Source organism: Rutidosis leptorrhynchoides, chromosome 4, assembly GCF_046630445.1.
Source record: "Rutidosis leptorrhynchoides isolate AG116_Rl617_1_P2 chromosome 4, CSIRO_AGI_Rlap_v1, whole genome shotgun sequence".
NCBI classification, from domain to species: Eukaryota; Viridiplantae; Streptophyta; class Magnoliopsida; order Asterales; family Asteraceae; genus Rutidosis; species Rutidosis leptorrhynchoides.
The window spans coordinates 235,833,078-235,847,886 of record NC_092336.1 but is presented as its reverse complement, the minus strand read 5'-3'; the positions used below and the strand labels follow the sequence as shown (position 1 = coordinate 235,847,886).

General features: G+C 33.9%; 4 protein-coding genes across 4 annotated transcripts; 1 reads left to right on the top strand and 3 right to left on the bottom strand.

The window, feature by feature from the left end:
* Positions 1-249: 249 nt before the first annotated feature.
* LOC139841484 (uncharacterized) lies at positions 250-1,503 on the bottom strand. The gene is made up of 3 exons (XM_071831701.1): positions 1,096-1,503; positions 794-1,025; positions 250-713 (listed from the first exon to the last, which is right to left on the bottom strand). Exons 1-3 carry the CDS (start codon positions 1,501-1,503, stop codon positions 250-252), a joined length of 1,104 nt encoding a protein of 367 aa, XP_071687802.1.
* A 467-nt stretch (positions 1,504-1,970) lies between these two features.
* On the bottom strand, positions 1,971-4,058 carry LOC139904490 (uncharacterized). Its single transcript, XM_071886411.1, has 3 exons — positions 3,754-4,058; positions 2,917-3,234; positions 1,971-2,816 (listed from the first exon to the last, which is right to left on the bottom strand). The coding sequence occupies exons 2-3, from the start codon at positions 3,232-3,234 to the stop codon at positions 2,118-2,120; spliced, it is 1,017 nt and encodes a 338-aa protein (XP_071742512.1). The 5' UTR covers positions 3,754-4,058; the 3' UTR covers positions 1,971-2,117.
* Positions 4,059-4,202: 144 nt separating this feature from the next.
* Positions 4,203-9,829, top strand: LOC139904489 (mitogen-activated protein kinase homolog NTF4-like). Its single transcript, XM_071886410.1, has 6 exons — positions 4,203-4,475; positions 4,605-4,734; positions 6,098-6,235; positions 8,133-8,465; positions 8,625-8,805; positions 9,413-9,829. The coding sequence occupies exons 1-6, from the start codon at positions 4,252-4,254 to the stop codon at positions 9,589-9,591; spliced, it is 1,185 nt and encodes a 394-aa protein (XP_071742511.1). The 5' UTR covers positions 4,203-4,251; the 3' UTR covers positions 9,592-9,829.
* Positions 9,830-10,238: 409 nt separating this feature from the next.
* On the bottom strand, positions 10,239-12,152 carry LOC139843677 (APO protein 4, mitochondrial). The gene is made up of 2 exons (XM_071833797.1): positions 11,886-12,152; positions 10,239-11,485 (listed from the first exon to the last, which is right to left on the bottom strand). Exons 1-2 carry the CDS (start codon positions 12,149-12,151, stop codon positions 10,765-10,767), a joined length of 987 nt encoding a protein of 328 aa, XP_071689898.1. The 5' UTR covers position 12,152; the 3' UTR covers positions 10,239-10,764.
* Positions 12,153-14,809: the final 2,657 nt, after the last annotated feature.

Sequence of the window (14,809 nt, the reverse complement as noted above, 5' to 3'; positions counted from 1 at the left end):
AGCGTTTAGCTGAAGTTTTTTAAATGTATTTAATTGTTTGGCAAAGTAGCTGGAGCTGTTATAAAATAAGTAAAATGACAAAAATGGACACTAGAAAAAATAATTAAATATCATTATTTTAGTTTAATAAAACATAGTCATTACCAAATAACCGAAAACATATATATATATATATATATATATATATATATATATATATATATATATGATACTACTAATAACGAAAACATATATAATACTAGTAAATTATTAATGACGATCATTCCATATTGAAGCAGCAATATTGTTACGAACATGTTTCATCTCATTCCTTCTTCCTTCAAATAGTCCTTCGGTGCGTGTGTCATGATTATTAACATCATTAAGCTCATCTCGTGGTATGTAATTTGGATGTTCATCGATTATTGCAAACATGATATCTTCTTGACTATTAGTACGAATGTAGTTATGCAATGCAAATGTAGCCGTGATAACATCAATTTGTGTTTGCACACTAAACCTTGGCATTTCACTAAGTATGTGAAACCGTTTCTTCAAAATTCCGAATGACCTCTCAATATAACTTCGTAGAGATGAATGTGAACGGTTGAATGCTTCTTGCATATTATTTGGGGGCTCTTTTTGAAATTGAGATTGATGGTATCTTGTCTTGGGATATGGAACAAGGTATCCCTTTCTGTCCGGGTATCCTTTATCAACCAAATAATATCTACCTGATAATAAAGTTTAAACAAATCATGTTGGAATTTGCAGAAAAGTAACATGAAACAATAACATAGATATGTATATTTACCTTCAGGTGGTTGCGGGAAGTTCATTGACTTATTTTGGATTGAGTGCATAAAAACACGTGTGTCATGTGCTGATCCCTCCCATCCGACTGATACATATGTAAAACACATATCAAAATCACACGTTGCCATTACATTGAAAGTAGGTACTCCTTTTCTACCAATATAAGGTAGTTGTTGACTCTCTGTAATGCATGCCCTTATATGTGTACCATCGATACATCCAATACAATCCTAAATATAATTTCAACATTAGAGAAGTAACAATTCAAATAAATAAAAACGACATTAATAAGTGCATTACCTTGAAATACGGCATGTATCTTTTGTCGTTCATGATTTGAGGTGGTACTAGTTGAAAAGTTGGATCTTTTGGTCTTATAATGTTGCGTGCCAGACCTTGGAAACCTTTATCTCTACCAATTATCGACTTTAGAACTTCATGAAATGCTCTACTAATAGTCTCCCCTGAACGTTGAAAACGCTCCATAACATCTCTATTAGATAATCCCAATGCCAAGGTATACATAAATATCCCCACCATCTCAAATGTGGACATTTTATCAGTTGACTGCAATCCATAGTTTGTTTCAAGTTCTCCACATAATTTTATAAACAAATCTGGATGCATTCTAAATGCATTTACAGATCGTATTGGATGACCATTTAAAACTTCCATCACCCAAGCCTCACCTGTTTGAGCAGAAGTCATGCATGGTTCTTTGTGTATATACTTATAATAATAAGTCGCAGCAAGATCACTTGTATAGCATGAATCCAACAACAAATTAACACAATGTAATTTGTGTATCTTCTTGGTTATCTCACTATCCATATTAACCCTGTCAACAAATATATATATATATATATATATATATATATATATATATATATATATATATATATATATATATATATATATATATATATATATATATATATATATATATATATACACATACATATATACACACATACATATATATGTGTGTATATATATATGTGTGTATATATATATATGTATGTGTGTATATATATATGTGTGTGTGTGTATATATATATATATATATATGTGTGTGTGTGTGTGTATGTGTGTGTGTATATGTGTGTGTGTGTGTGTATATATATGTGTATGTATATAACAAGATATTACGGAAATACTTTCCCTAGCAATTCACTAACACAAACTATTCTCTAGTAAAAAAATTATATAAAAAATATACCAACTAATATCCAACATATTTATGTCACTAACACACATAGGGAAAAAAATAAACCATTAAAATAACAATTGAAAAAACAAAAAAAAACATGCTAAAAGAAACTTCAGCTGTCGCTCCTTTCCTTTTGCAACCAAGCTAGCCTGCCATTATCACTCCGCAAATTGATAAATATTTCTCTTTTTATCGGATTTTCAAATAATCTAATTGCAAACAACCACAACTCCCCTGCTTCTGTCAGTAATCCTACATCAACCATTCGGTCAAGCACACCTACAGCAGCTCCAACAGTAAACATAGTACTTTGATCGAGTTTGGAAGAATCTGCTTCTAACATTTGTAGAACACGTTGTTGAGTGACACTACTTTGCGCTAAATGGTTCTTAAGCATTAAAGATCCCGATGATTCTCTTCCTTTACGTTTCATGTTAGCTGGTTTGGGTTTTGTGTTTATTTTAGTAGTCATATCAAATTTTTTAGCAACCTCACTTGGGATTGGTGCCGACGCATTTTGTTGAGTGGCCTCATTATAAAAGTTACGAAAAAAGTTGGGCTCTTCTGTTTCTAACTCCTCTAGATTGAAAGGTGTGTCATTGTTTACTTGATAAGCATCTACATCACAACCCACCTCAACATCATCATCGACAAGGTTCTCAACATGCACCTCATTGATTATACTCGAGTCCATTGAAGGCGCCACACAATTCGACCCACTTGCAACTGCATCGCCAAATAACTGATCCCATTCATCTTGTAGTTGTGCTGATGGCTGATTTTTCCTAATTGCTGCGTATTTAGAGTTTTCCTATACACAATATAATTGTGAATTATTAGTTAAATTAAATGACTTATATTATGTAAGCTTTATATGTTATTTAAAAATTAAATAAATTATATTATCTTACCGCAGTTTTAGTTTTCCACCATTCATCAGAACAATTAAGTTGCTTCGTACTTTCATTCCAACCAAGACCAGTCTCTCCGTTCTTCAGTGACTTCCAGAGGTTGTAATCCTTTCTCATACTATCATACTTGTTCTTTAGAGCTCTATCACTGTTGAATTTGTGTTTTATAGTTCTTTCAAAATCTGGTTGAAGGGATACCCATTTAAATGGAGAAGTTTGACCATGCTTCGTGATATATTTATTTAAGAACTGACAAAATTCCAGAACCATCTCTTTTGTCCAGTTTTCTTTTTTTGCATTCTCAGGTTTTGAGGCCATCTAACAACATGATGAGATTCGATTAATACTTTAATACTTAATTTAAACTACTTGATTATCTTAACCTTATAAAAGCATCATTAGTTTCTATCATTATCTATATCAGTTTATACATACATTTATATATATAATTATCTATTTCCATTATCATATGAATGAGTACACGTAAACAATGAAACACCTTACACGTAAACAAGCATACACGTACAGGCCACATAATGCTTCTACTATTCTAATCATACCCAAACACACAATCCAAGTAACCCCATTCTATAATATTATTTTTATAGACTCCAAATGACTACATGTTGTCTTGAATAAAATAATTCAATTTCGCACTCAACAATTTGCTTCAATAATGGCTTCCACACCCCTTCTTTCATAACCACATATCTCGTTATTAAAAAACTAGAGTTGCATGAAACTTCTTGCACAAAAACACTCGTATTAAATTGTACTCCAAGATTGATACAATACACAAACACATCGATCATGAATGATAAACATGAACTTACATACCGTGAATGATGCAAGCGACTGTGGAAGAAGAAGACGTTAGTGATCAACCAGAAGGATGCAATCGCCGCCTGCTCGTCGTATGAAAAAAAAATTAGGTCGTAAGGTTAATTTACGTAAAGGGTATATAAGGTTATTAATGGGCCAAAAGCTTTTTTTTTTTCCTAAACGCTAGATGTAGGAGCGTTTAAATATGGAGCTGAATGGAGCTTTTTAAAATTTTCTAAAAGCTAAAAGTCAGTGCAACCAAACGAGGTTAAAAAATTATATAAGAGCTTTTTCATAAAAACTAAAAGCTAATAGCTCTAAAAAGCTTCAAAAAGCTTGTCGCCAAACATACCCTTCATCTGAAGACACCCTTCATCTTAGATTTTACAGTATTTCATTTCTAGGGCTTGTAAAATTTTATATATATATATATATATATATATATATATATATATATATATATATATACTTTTTCTATTGTTTTTAACTTGTTATTTTAATTAATCAACCAAAATGGATCCAACAAATCAACCTACGGATACCGAAATGTCCGACGCCTCTGCTGCTCCTCCGCCACCGCCGCAGCAACCGATGGCCGGAGTCGATACTATTCCGGCGATACTCAGCCACGGCGGTAGGTTCATTCAGTATAACATATTTGGCAATATCTTTGAAGTTACTGCTAAGTATAAACCTCCTATTATGCCTATCGGTAAAGGCGCCTACGGCATAGTTTGGTACAGATCATTATTCATCTCCTTTTCAATTGATACACACACAATACACACACACACACACATATATATGTGTGTGTGTGTGTGTAAGTTAATTGACTGATAGATTTGTTTACTTTATGTGTACGGCAGTTCGGCTTTGAATTCAGAGACGAATGAGCATGTTGCTGTCAAGAAGATAGCGAATGCTTTCGACAATAAAATCGATGCGAAGAGGACTTTAAGAGAAATTAAGCTTCTTCGTCATATGGATCATGAAAATGTCAGTGAGTAGTGGCTTATTTAAGCTTGTGATTTTAATAATTGCTATGATTTTCGAGTGCAATTACTAGTGTGTATATTTAAAATCAGCTGAAGATAGGTGCTGCTTGTTAATTGTAAACATCAGTAAACTGAAAACACCTGTGTGCCCTATGCTATCCTAGAAATTTATAGATTGTAAGTTAATAATTAGAGTATGTGCAGTAATTAAATTTTCAACTGAATGGTTGTTGAAGATCTAGCTTAGCTGGTGATAGAGAAAATTACATCCTCAATATGGAAATGAAGATAGAATAACCATATTTTTTTCTAAATCTGTTATTTGTTGGTACTGGTGATATAACATTTTTCCTGTTGATGTGCATGAATAGCGTGCATTTGACTAGATCGGTTGTTGATTACTGCTTGATCATATGAGCTGTAAAAGTTCATGAAATTTGTAGGCTTTATTTGTTTGAGCAATGATTAGGAGGCTTTATTACCTGCCATACGATCAGGGTGCTTATCGGCTGCCACTTTTTTTACATATAAAATAAATAATCATTTCATCTAACTTCATTGTCTAAGTCCTTTTTTTGGTACATGTGGGGTTTTTGTTTTGAAAGAGTGAAGCAGGAATTGTAAAAATCTTGACTATCCCCAAAACTTATGATTTCATAATTCAGAAGATGTGACATACGTATAACTACAAACGGAGCATATAAGTTGTTGTCCATAAATATGATTATTCATGTTAGACACACTTTAAAGTTAGGGTATTGAAGTTTATGGTACCTATGAATAAATAGAAACGTAAGGATAGTAATTATGCTTAGATATTAAGGAGACGTGTTTGAGACTTCCGATCACATACTTGATTGTTAATCAAAAAGTGGAAATAAGCCAGTGTCTTCTATAGATAATTACGTATATTTTCAAGCATAAAAATTGTTTGGTTATAATACTTTATTATGGTAAAATAATTTTGTGCCAGTAGAATTTAGATTGTTTAAAAATCTTTGTAGTGCCCAGGTGGAGGAGTTTTGACTGTAGTCGCACCTTTACTATAACAGCATTGCAGGCTAATTATGTATATTCAGTTTACTAATCGCTATGCAATTATATCTATACATATCAGTTATACACACAATATGATTGCATATTCCTTGTAGTTTGCTTGTTGCTCATGACTTAAGGTCGTGTTTTGTTGTGGCTCTTTTCTATCTACATAGTCCATGAGTGCTGTATAACTCCTCATTGTTACGATCAACTACTATACTGTTCTTGGTTTCTTTATGTCTCAACCAAATCTTGAACAATAGAGTTCTAAATTGAACTGTAGATGTGAGTTTCTTTGACTGATGTTTTGTTCCCTTTTCATGTAGGTTGTTGCTATCAGAGATATAATTCCACCTCCAGAGAGGATGGCATTTAATGATGTCTACATTGCTTATGAACTCATGGATACTGATCTCTATCAAATTATTCGTTCAAATCAACCATTATCGGAGGAGCATTGCCAGGTCTATTTTTCTTGCTGTACTCTCTGGTTTTCTTTATTTTGATATCCATTTTGACTTTGAATACGCTCCTAACTGTTTAGGGTGTTTTAATAGACCTGTATCCTAAACCTCTTTAGTTAGCACCTTGTTAGTTTTTATATATGGACCAATCTACGTGTTGTCTCTTTCTTTATCCTTTTGATTTCTTCTAATTTCAGATTCATACTAGTAGATGAAACATCGCATGAGATATTTCAGTCATGTTGGTATTTTCATTGTTTACTTAGTGATAATCACTTTAAGTGCTGGAGCATATGCTAACGTTCTTCTGGTTTCTCCATTCTTCAATTTGACTTGGATCGAAGAGTGTTTTTTTGAACTTATCATCTTTTACTATTATTATTCTCGAGCCTGATAAGTTCGAAAGGATATTAGGGGTAGACTTGGTAGAAATTCTAGCTGGGTTTTCAATTTGATTATCTAGATGTATTAGATAATCACGTGATTTATAAATACGTATCAAAGGCCTTATGAAGTTGTGGCTATGGTAATAACAACAAATAAGGACAAAGTTCTCAGTTTTGCAGGTTATAATCTATGATTAATCTCTTTAGTAAACTATCACCTAATGAACTTAGAAGTTATGAATCAAATAGACATCGTTTTTAGTGGGATGAAGGAGCGAGTAACATGCATGAGCTGTAAAATCAATACCGAGGGGCATGTCGTGACTGTTGACACAACACACATTTTTTATGTTAGAGATTCATCCACCTTATTGTATAGTGAAATGATTTAAGATGATATATAAGGGAAGTGGCTACTTTGAAGATGATCATTAAGGGACAGTATTAGGATGTGGAATGAGACATTAACATGCATGTGAAGTGCAACAAAGGAGTGGAGAAAGCAGAGGGGTGTAAGCTTCAGGCTGGAGATACTGGATATGCGAATGAGAGGTATAGAAGAATGTTAAGGAGAAAAAAGGATTTTAAACTCTCACTGTAAACAGTTGTGATTATCATTCAATGGAACTATAGGACTGATCATGAAGCATAGTTTTAGACATGACTCCGATATACTTGAGGATCCTATAGATTTATGGCCAGATCATATAAGAGGTGTTTTGTTATGTGTGAGTGTATGACTCATAGCGAGGTATTGAAGCCAAAACTACTAGTATATATTCATCTAGAATTTGCATGTGCTAGCCTGCTAGGATGACTAGAAGTAATGTGGTAGGCTATTGAGAAGATGTATACAATGTAGTGATTACAGAATTTCGAAAGGTATATGATTGCATGATAATATTTGTGAAAACATGTGACCATATATATTTTCCATTGCTTTATCATTATACCAGATGTTAACCTTGATTATTTACACCTTTGTTTATCTTATCTATCCCATGAAATACTGTTATCTTGAATAGAAAACACACATTTGGATTGAGGCTTTTATTAGAGCACAATATGCCATATTAATAAGATCTGTTGTAGGGCTGCCTCTGCTTTCTTGGTTCTCAGTGGAAAAGGAAAGATTACATATCGTAATGTTTATAATTTGCTGGTCACTTGATTGTTAGTTTTGTATTGGAAATTTGGGAACTTCAGAATCTGAAGAGTGTAGGTTAAGTCGAAACAGAACAGTCTAAAGAAACACATTTATAGCACTATTAGAAGGGTAGCAGAAAGGTTTGATTATGGTAACAAGGCAAGAACTAGTTTAAGAAACTATTTCTGTGTAGTTCATATTAACCATCAGAAAAGTAAGATAGTGGTTGAAATGACAATAAGCATGTAAACCTTAACTATTCATTAGCAGTAACAAATAATGCACAAATTATACAGTACTAGTTATGTTATTGACTTATTGTTAATGAGTCATTAATCTATAATAATTATCTTTTGTGTTGCAGTATTTTCTGTATCAGATTCTGCGTGGGTTAAAATACATACATTCTGCAAATGTGCTGCACAGGGATTTGAAGCCAAGCAATCTTCTCCTGAATGCTAATTGTGATCTGAAGATATGTGATTTTGGATTAGCGCGTGTTACATCTGAAACTGATTTTATGACAGAGTATGTAGTTACAAGATGGTACCGTGCACCAGAGCTGTTGTTAAACTCTTCTGATTATACAGCCGCTATCGATGTATGGTCAGTCGGATGCATATTTATGGAATTGATGGACCGCAAGCCGTTATTTCCTGGTAGAGATCATGTACACCAGCTTCGATTACTTATGGAGGTGATTTTTTTCTTAATATTGAAAGTAATATAACTAGTTTAATACTTGTGAAAGAACAAAAATGGGGTTTTCAGCTTCCATTTCTGATGAATTAATAGTATCCGTATTAAATGTAGTGCAGTGTGTATACAACTTTCATAATGATTTTTAACCTTGCAGCTAATTGGAACTCCATCAGAAGCTGAATTAGGGTTTCTGAATGAAAATGCAAAAAGATACATCCGACAATTACAACATTACCCACGACAATCATTCAATGACAAGTTTCCTCAAGTTCATCCTGCTGCTATTGATCTTATTGAAAAGATGTTGACGTTTGACCCGAGACAGAGAATTACAGGTGTGCATTTTTCTTGGCTCCTTTTTATGTTATATCTATATCCGTACTGTAGTTTTTCAAAGATTGTGTTTCATACATTATATTACTATTATGCGGAGAGGTTTCTGGCAGACACGTACGGTTATATGCGTACTTTTATATAATCATGTTGAAGCATTATTTACTTTTTTGTTTGATATCAACTCTGAACCCCAAAAATGTAGAGCATCCATATTTATTATTTCCTTTAAAGGACTTAGCCATAGACTTTTAGAAGGGGCATCTGTATATAGTAGTGAGGTACATTGGTTAGTTTCTTGACAACCATAATGTTTCGAGCTCAGAGCCCGACTCTTGACTTTTTAAACTTCGAAAAATAGACGCCAAGGCGTTCTTTGACCTTTTCTTTTTTAGTTATTTGACCTGTTACAGATAAAACTAAACCTGAATGAACCTGTCAGAAGTAAGGGTCAAAATGCCATCTCTTCTAGTACTATGGTAGCTGGATTCATCATGCTCTTCTTTTGCAGATTTTTAGTTTGTTATCTAAGATCTCGGTTAATAACAACTCAGTATATCTACTGTATGATCCTGTTACTAACGAAACAGGTCGAATTATTTGTTTCAGTTGAAGATGCACTTGCCCATCCTTATTTAACATCACTACACGACATCAGCGACGAGCCGGTTTGCTTGAACCCTTTTAACTTCGACTTTGAGCATCACGCCCCAACCGAAGAACAGATGAAGGAGATGATTTATAGGGAGGCTCTTGCATTTAATCCAGAGTACCAGCAGCATCTTTGAAAAGTACACCATTCTGTATTTGTTTGTTGTGTGGTTTTATTTGTTATTAGTGTGGTACTTGTGACTAGATGATATCATCTGTTTGTTGTATATAAACATTTTCATCTAAAACCTGTTGTTGAGTTGTTTGGTTAGCCCCTTAACTTCGCAACCAATACAAATTAGAATCTTGTGTCGTATGTATTATCATTATCATTATCATCGTTATTAAAACAGATGACTTTTTTTCGTCATTTTTTTAAATGAAGGTTCACTTTAGCTTTAAATTTTAGTGTGTACCACATACTAGATCCATCTTGTGACTTACATCGATCTTCTAATGTCTTTATAATGAATGTATGTTTATGGACGTATATGTTTTACAAAATGTCCAACTCCCAGTTGACATAAAGGGTCGTAACAATCACTAGATAATTCAGTTAGGCTGCTGTAATCATTCGTTTTGTTCTCACTTCGAAAAAATATCAACAAGGGTTCCTTAATACGCGTTCAAGTCAACATCGTTTAGCTAAATGAATGTGAAAAAGGTAGTCTGGCTCTTGGTCACTGTTAGAACGTGCGAAATCACTTTTATCTACAGTATATTCGTCTCATGAGAACTACATCTTGTTTAAACAACATGTGTACAGTTTTTATTAATCCCTCGGTAAAGATCTCCTAACCAACGACCACAATTAACCGTTAATGAGGAAATATCTAACAATAAATTCAAGGTACAAGCACATACTTCCAGCATCTAAGCAAAAGCATACATCAATTCCTCAGGCACAAGTTGCTCTGCGAACTTGTCATCAATTCCTATTATGTAATTGCAGTATGAACATAACAAATGTTACTACAGTTAAAAAGGAATTTTTCTACTTAAAAGCTGCACAACAATCTAAAATTCAAGAAAACAAAATGTCTAATGCAATCTTCAGACACAAAAAGAGACCAGATCTATCAATCACTACGGCATCCATTGCAGAAGCTGTTTCAATGATTCTGTTCGATGGTCGTTTGTTCAGATGCACAGATTGATCGAGCTTTCTGATGACACCACACAACAAATGTTTAGGATAATGTTTCAAGATTTCAGTAATTGTTTCGACACGTCTTCTGATAATCCTTTAACAACAATTAGTAGCATACCATGGCCCACAACTAATATCCAGTTTGACTCGATCCCAAAAGTCAACCTCGCGACTTAAACGGAACATCTGCTGATAATCCTTGCATCTTCATCGCACAATAATACTTGGGAGGTGCAACTGCCCCCGCCTTTGTACACAAATCAACCACTGCAGGCGCATGTCCATAAAACGACCGCCATTTGTCCTCAAGAACCACAGGATCTTGAGGCCTTCGAAACCACACAATCTTCGGAGGTAACAAATCATCAACTTGAGCTTTCGTCCAATGATGGGTCCCACGCCAGCTCTCATACTTAAACACCCCACAAAGACGAGCTTTATGCCCAGACGGGCCCACATGAACTTCCGAACAATACTTGCAAACTTTCGCTGAATAAACCATCAATAATTTCTCGACACCCGATCGTACCACCTCCCATGCCATTAACGTTCCTTTAGCCACTAACGTTAAATCATCACGTGTTAACGTTTCAGCACCTATACAATCTATCTCGTTAGTCGATATTTTTTTTCCGTCAAGTTCTGCACCTGCTTGTATAGCGAGTTCAATAACTGCGGGTACACGTTTATAGTCAAAGCGTTCGTCATGTTTTATTACATCCTGGGACATGTTTTTTAGATGAAAAGTGTCTACAGGGACAATTATATCATTTAAGCCCCCTTTGATCCATTCATGAAGCTTGTTCTTAGCGTGGCGTTTATAACCGTGACAAGTCTTGATTGCATGACCCGTTTTCCCGATATATACTTCTGAACAGAATCTGCGTATAACGACGGTGTGCGTTTACAACATCAATTAAAAAATTGACAATCAAAGTGGAAAAATAAAATGGGGCATTTTGAATTTTTCACCATTAGATTTGATAAATTCATCCCAGTTATGCATTGAATACTTGTACAATACAAGTATTAAAGCATAATTGTAGAATGTAATGCTGAAATATCACCGTCCTAACAAAAATCCCCAAACCTAATTATTTGAACCCTAAAACTCCCAATAATCAAGATAATTTTCACAAGAACTAATCATTTACCACATGAAAACGAAATAATCAAGCTAATAACTTTTCAATTACAGTGCCAAACGCCCCTTAACCGTAAATTAAAACGACAAATGCAAAAAATATATAAATTAATTAATAAAGAGAGAGCGAGAGGTACTTGCAAGACCAGATGGGGATGACTTGAAGAAGGGTGGATACACCTTGTATCAGAAGTTGTCTTGATCTTAAAACATCATAAGCAACTGGAATCATTGCTTTTATTGGGTAATTTTTTGATCTATTTTCAATTCTTTGAAGAATCATTGGTCTCAATTTTCTTAAATCTATCTTCGGATTCGATCGGTAGTGTCGAGTACTCATTCCAATTGAATTTTGGGTCATAACTATGCTGCACCATATTCTGGGATTGTTCATAGTTATCATAGAATATGTGTTTGTATTTTGTATGTATAATTAGAAGAATATTCGATACTACGTATTTGATTTGATGATGTTAATGATCAACAGTGAAGTGAAACAACAGGTCTGAATGATTTAGGGCTCATTGTTCAGATAATACTTTGTATTTTTTCGCCGGAAAAAAAAAAAGGTCTGAATGATTAAGGCAACAAATGAATTAATGAAGTGGGCTTGGTTTGTAAACAAGAGAGATGATGTATCATGTGATGGGTTTCGATATAGCTTGGGCTTAGAACACATAACAATAGCCCATAATCAAAAGATTTAGTGGATTATTACTATATTAACTATTATTATACAAAAACGGTGAATAATAATCAGGGGTATTTTCGTCATTTCACTTTTTTTAATTTTTTTTTTTTACTTTTTCCCTCCTTTTTCCAAATAAAGCCCCCCAACTTTGTTCAAAAAAAAAAAAAAAAGACCCCCAAATAGGGGGGTAAAGTGTCAAATAACTATTTTTATAAAAAATCTTAACTAAACTCTACCCAAATATTCAACGGGTCATATCTTCTCGCTCGCAACGAGTTAATTTTTTCCGACAACATCGTTAAACTCGAAATAATTTTAGGAACACAATGTCACTAACTATAGGCAAAACGGACGATTTTTAAAAAACGATAAATATTTGAGGTATTTTTCATACACGTTGATTTTGCGATAAATTTTTAAAAGTCGACAATTTCATGACGAAACGCGGAGATGTAAAATAACATTTAAATCTTTGACGGGTTATACCTTTTAGTACTCGAGTTGCGCTTCAACGACAAAATCGTTAGTCACGAAATAATTTTACAAACTAAACACAATAAAATACATTGAAAATCGAACCCCCGGCGCGAAGCGAGGGTTCGATAACTAGTTAAGACCAAAGTATAGGGAATTTAGTGAAAACGAGGATAAAAACTCGCGCTTTGCTGCGGGGTGATTTTGGTCGGTTAACGGTCGAGTGATTGAATGTTTAAAAAAATGGATAACGATTGTTTAATCAAACGTTTAAAAAATAAAAAAAATCAGTGATCATTGCTATCGTTGTTTCCGCTGATTGTCGATTAAATATTAGTTTATGGTTTTAGCACAATTTTTCTCTTCAATGAGTGGATCTATGTCGCTGAGTTCATTTGATTTGATATACATATTGTGTTGTTGTATACGTTGGTTTTTTTTTTTTAATTGTGTTTTTGGTTGACACGTCATGTTTGATATTGTATGGGTGCTGATTCGTACACCACCAAAATTATCCATACACCACTAAATATGTAACACAGTGTTGTACTGTACAACTCTCTAAAGTATATTTAGTGGTGTATAGATAATTTCAAGTGGTGTACGAATCAGTCCCCATATTATATTGAGTACACTATTCTATAGTGTATATGTACGTTTATTCTTGTTGTGAGATGAAAACGATTTTTTTTTTGCAAAGAAATATATTTAAGTTTAAATTAAATATAAAGCTAGGCCCAACCCAAATTATACTTAAAGGCAATTTTATAATTTAATTTCTGAGTAGGCCCAAAGTACCAATCAGGTTACGGACACATAAAATACAGGAACATATCGTGAAATTAATTCATTTTGTTAAAAACCTTAGATCAACATCAACACCATATGGAAAAGAAACCTCCTTCCTCCCTCATATATTCACCACGAAATCGACGATAATCACCTCTGACTATCCTCAATCTCCCTTCTTTCACGGTCTTCAACACCACAAAACTCACCGCTGTCATAACTAAGGGTTTTTAACGCTGGTGGCCGGTGGCGGTGACCGACGGTTGTAGCATGTATCACCCAGGGGCGGATGTATATAGTGCTCAGTGGTGGCACGTGACACCACTGAAATACACGATGTAGTGGAAATTTTTTGGGGTTTTTAACTTGTGACACTACTGGATAGTGTACATTTTTTTAAGTGATACCATTGAAATAACACACCTAGTAGAAATTTTTTGAGGGTTTTAACGGGTGACACCAGTGACTATCAATCCTAGAACCGCCCCTGATATCATCACTAACAACCGGCTTCAGATCCGATTGATGTTTCCAATTGTAACTGCCGATTGCAGTTTCTGTTTTTACTTTCCAAATGAGAGTCATGAATATTGAGGTTTATGATTGTATTTTTTTTGTTTAAGTGGTTGTGTTTGTATATTTCTTTTGTTTACTTTATTTATCTGCATTTTGTTATAATTTTTGTAGATTTTTTGTGCCGTTGGTCCCTCGATTATACTCCAAAAAGTGGACAGCATCCCTTTTGTTTTTTTCTGCTTACAGCATCCCTCTATTTCTAAAATTTGTGTTTCAGTGTCCCTCCGTCAACCATTCGTTAGAAATGAAAGTATTTCGTATGCCCGAGAGACATATTAAATTAATGTGGCTAATATGTTTTGATCCAAGTCGGGTCATACCCAATAACAAGCTTACCGACACCTTATTCGTATTTGATCTTAACGATTGGATCGTCGATTAAATTACGCGACACTTGAATTTTAAGAAAATGGTTTCTAAAACAATAACACTTGATATGTATATATATATAAATCATGGAATGATTTATATAATAAGGATTTAATTATTTATAGGTTAAATAATTAATTAAGTTATGTTGCATTTTATAAA

Coding starts and splice junctions, on each gene's coding strand:
- LOC139841484 (XM_071831701.1), bottom strand. CDS start 1,503: ATGACTTCTGCTCAAACAGGTGAGGCTTGGGTGATGGAAGTTTTAAAT. Junction 1,026..1,095: donor GATACATGCCGTATTTCAAG/GTAATGCACTTA, acceptor AATTATATTTAG/GATTGTATTGGATGTATCGA. Junction 714..793: donor CTTCCCGCAACCACCTGAAG/GTAAATATACAT, acceptor CTTTATTATCAG/GTAGATATTATTTGGTTGAT.
- LOC139904490 (XM_071886411.1), bottom strand. CDS start 3,234: ATGGCCTCAAAACCTGAGAATGCAAAAAAAGAAAACTGGACAAAAGAG. Junction 2,817..2,916: donor GGTGGAAAACTAAAACTGCG/GTAAGATAATAT, acceptor TATTGTGTATAG/GAAAACTCTAAATACGCAGC.
- LOC139904489 (XM_071886410.1), top strand. CDS start 4,252: ATGGATCCAACAAATCAACCTACGGATACCGAAATGTCCGACGCCTCT. Junction 4,735..6,097: donor GTCATATGGATCATGAAAAT/GTCAGTGAGTAG, acceptor CTTTTCATGTAG/GTTGTTGCTATCAGAGATAT. Junction 8,806..9,412: donor CCCGAGACAGAGAATTACAG/GTGTGCATTTTT, acceptor TATTTGTTTCAG/TTGAAGATGCACTTGCCCAT.
- LOC139843677 (XM_071833797.1), bottom strand. CDS start 12,151: ATGATAACTATGAACAATCCCAGAATATGGTGCAGCATAGTTATGACC. Junction 11,486..11,885: donor ATCCCCATCTGGTCTTGCAA/GTACCTCTCGCT, acceptor CGTTATACGCAG/ATTCTGTTCAGAAGTATATA.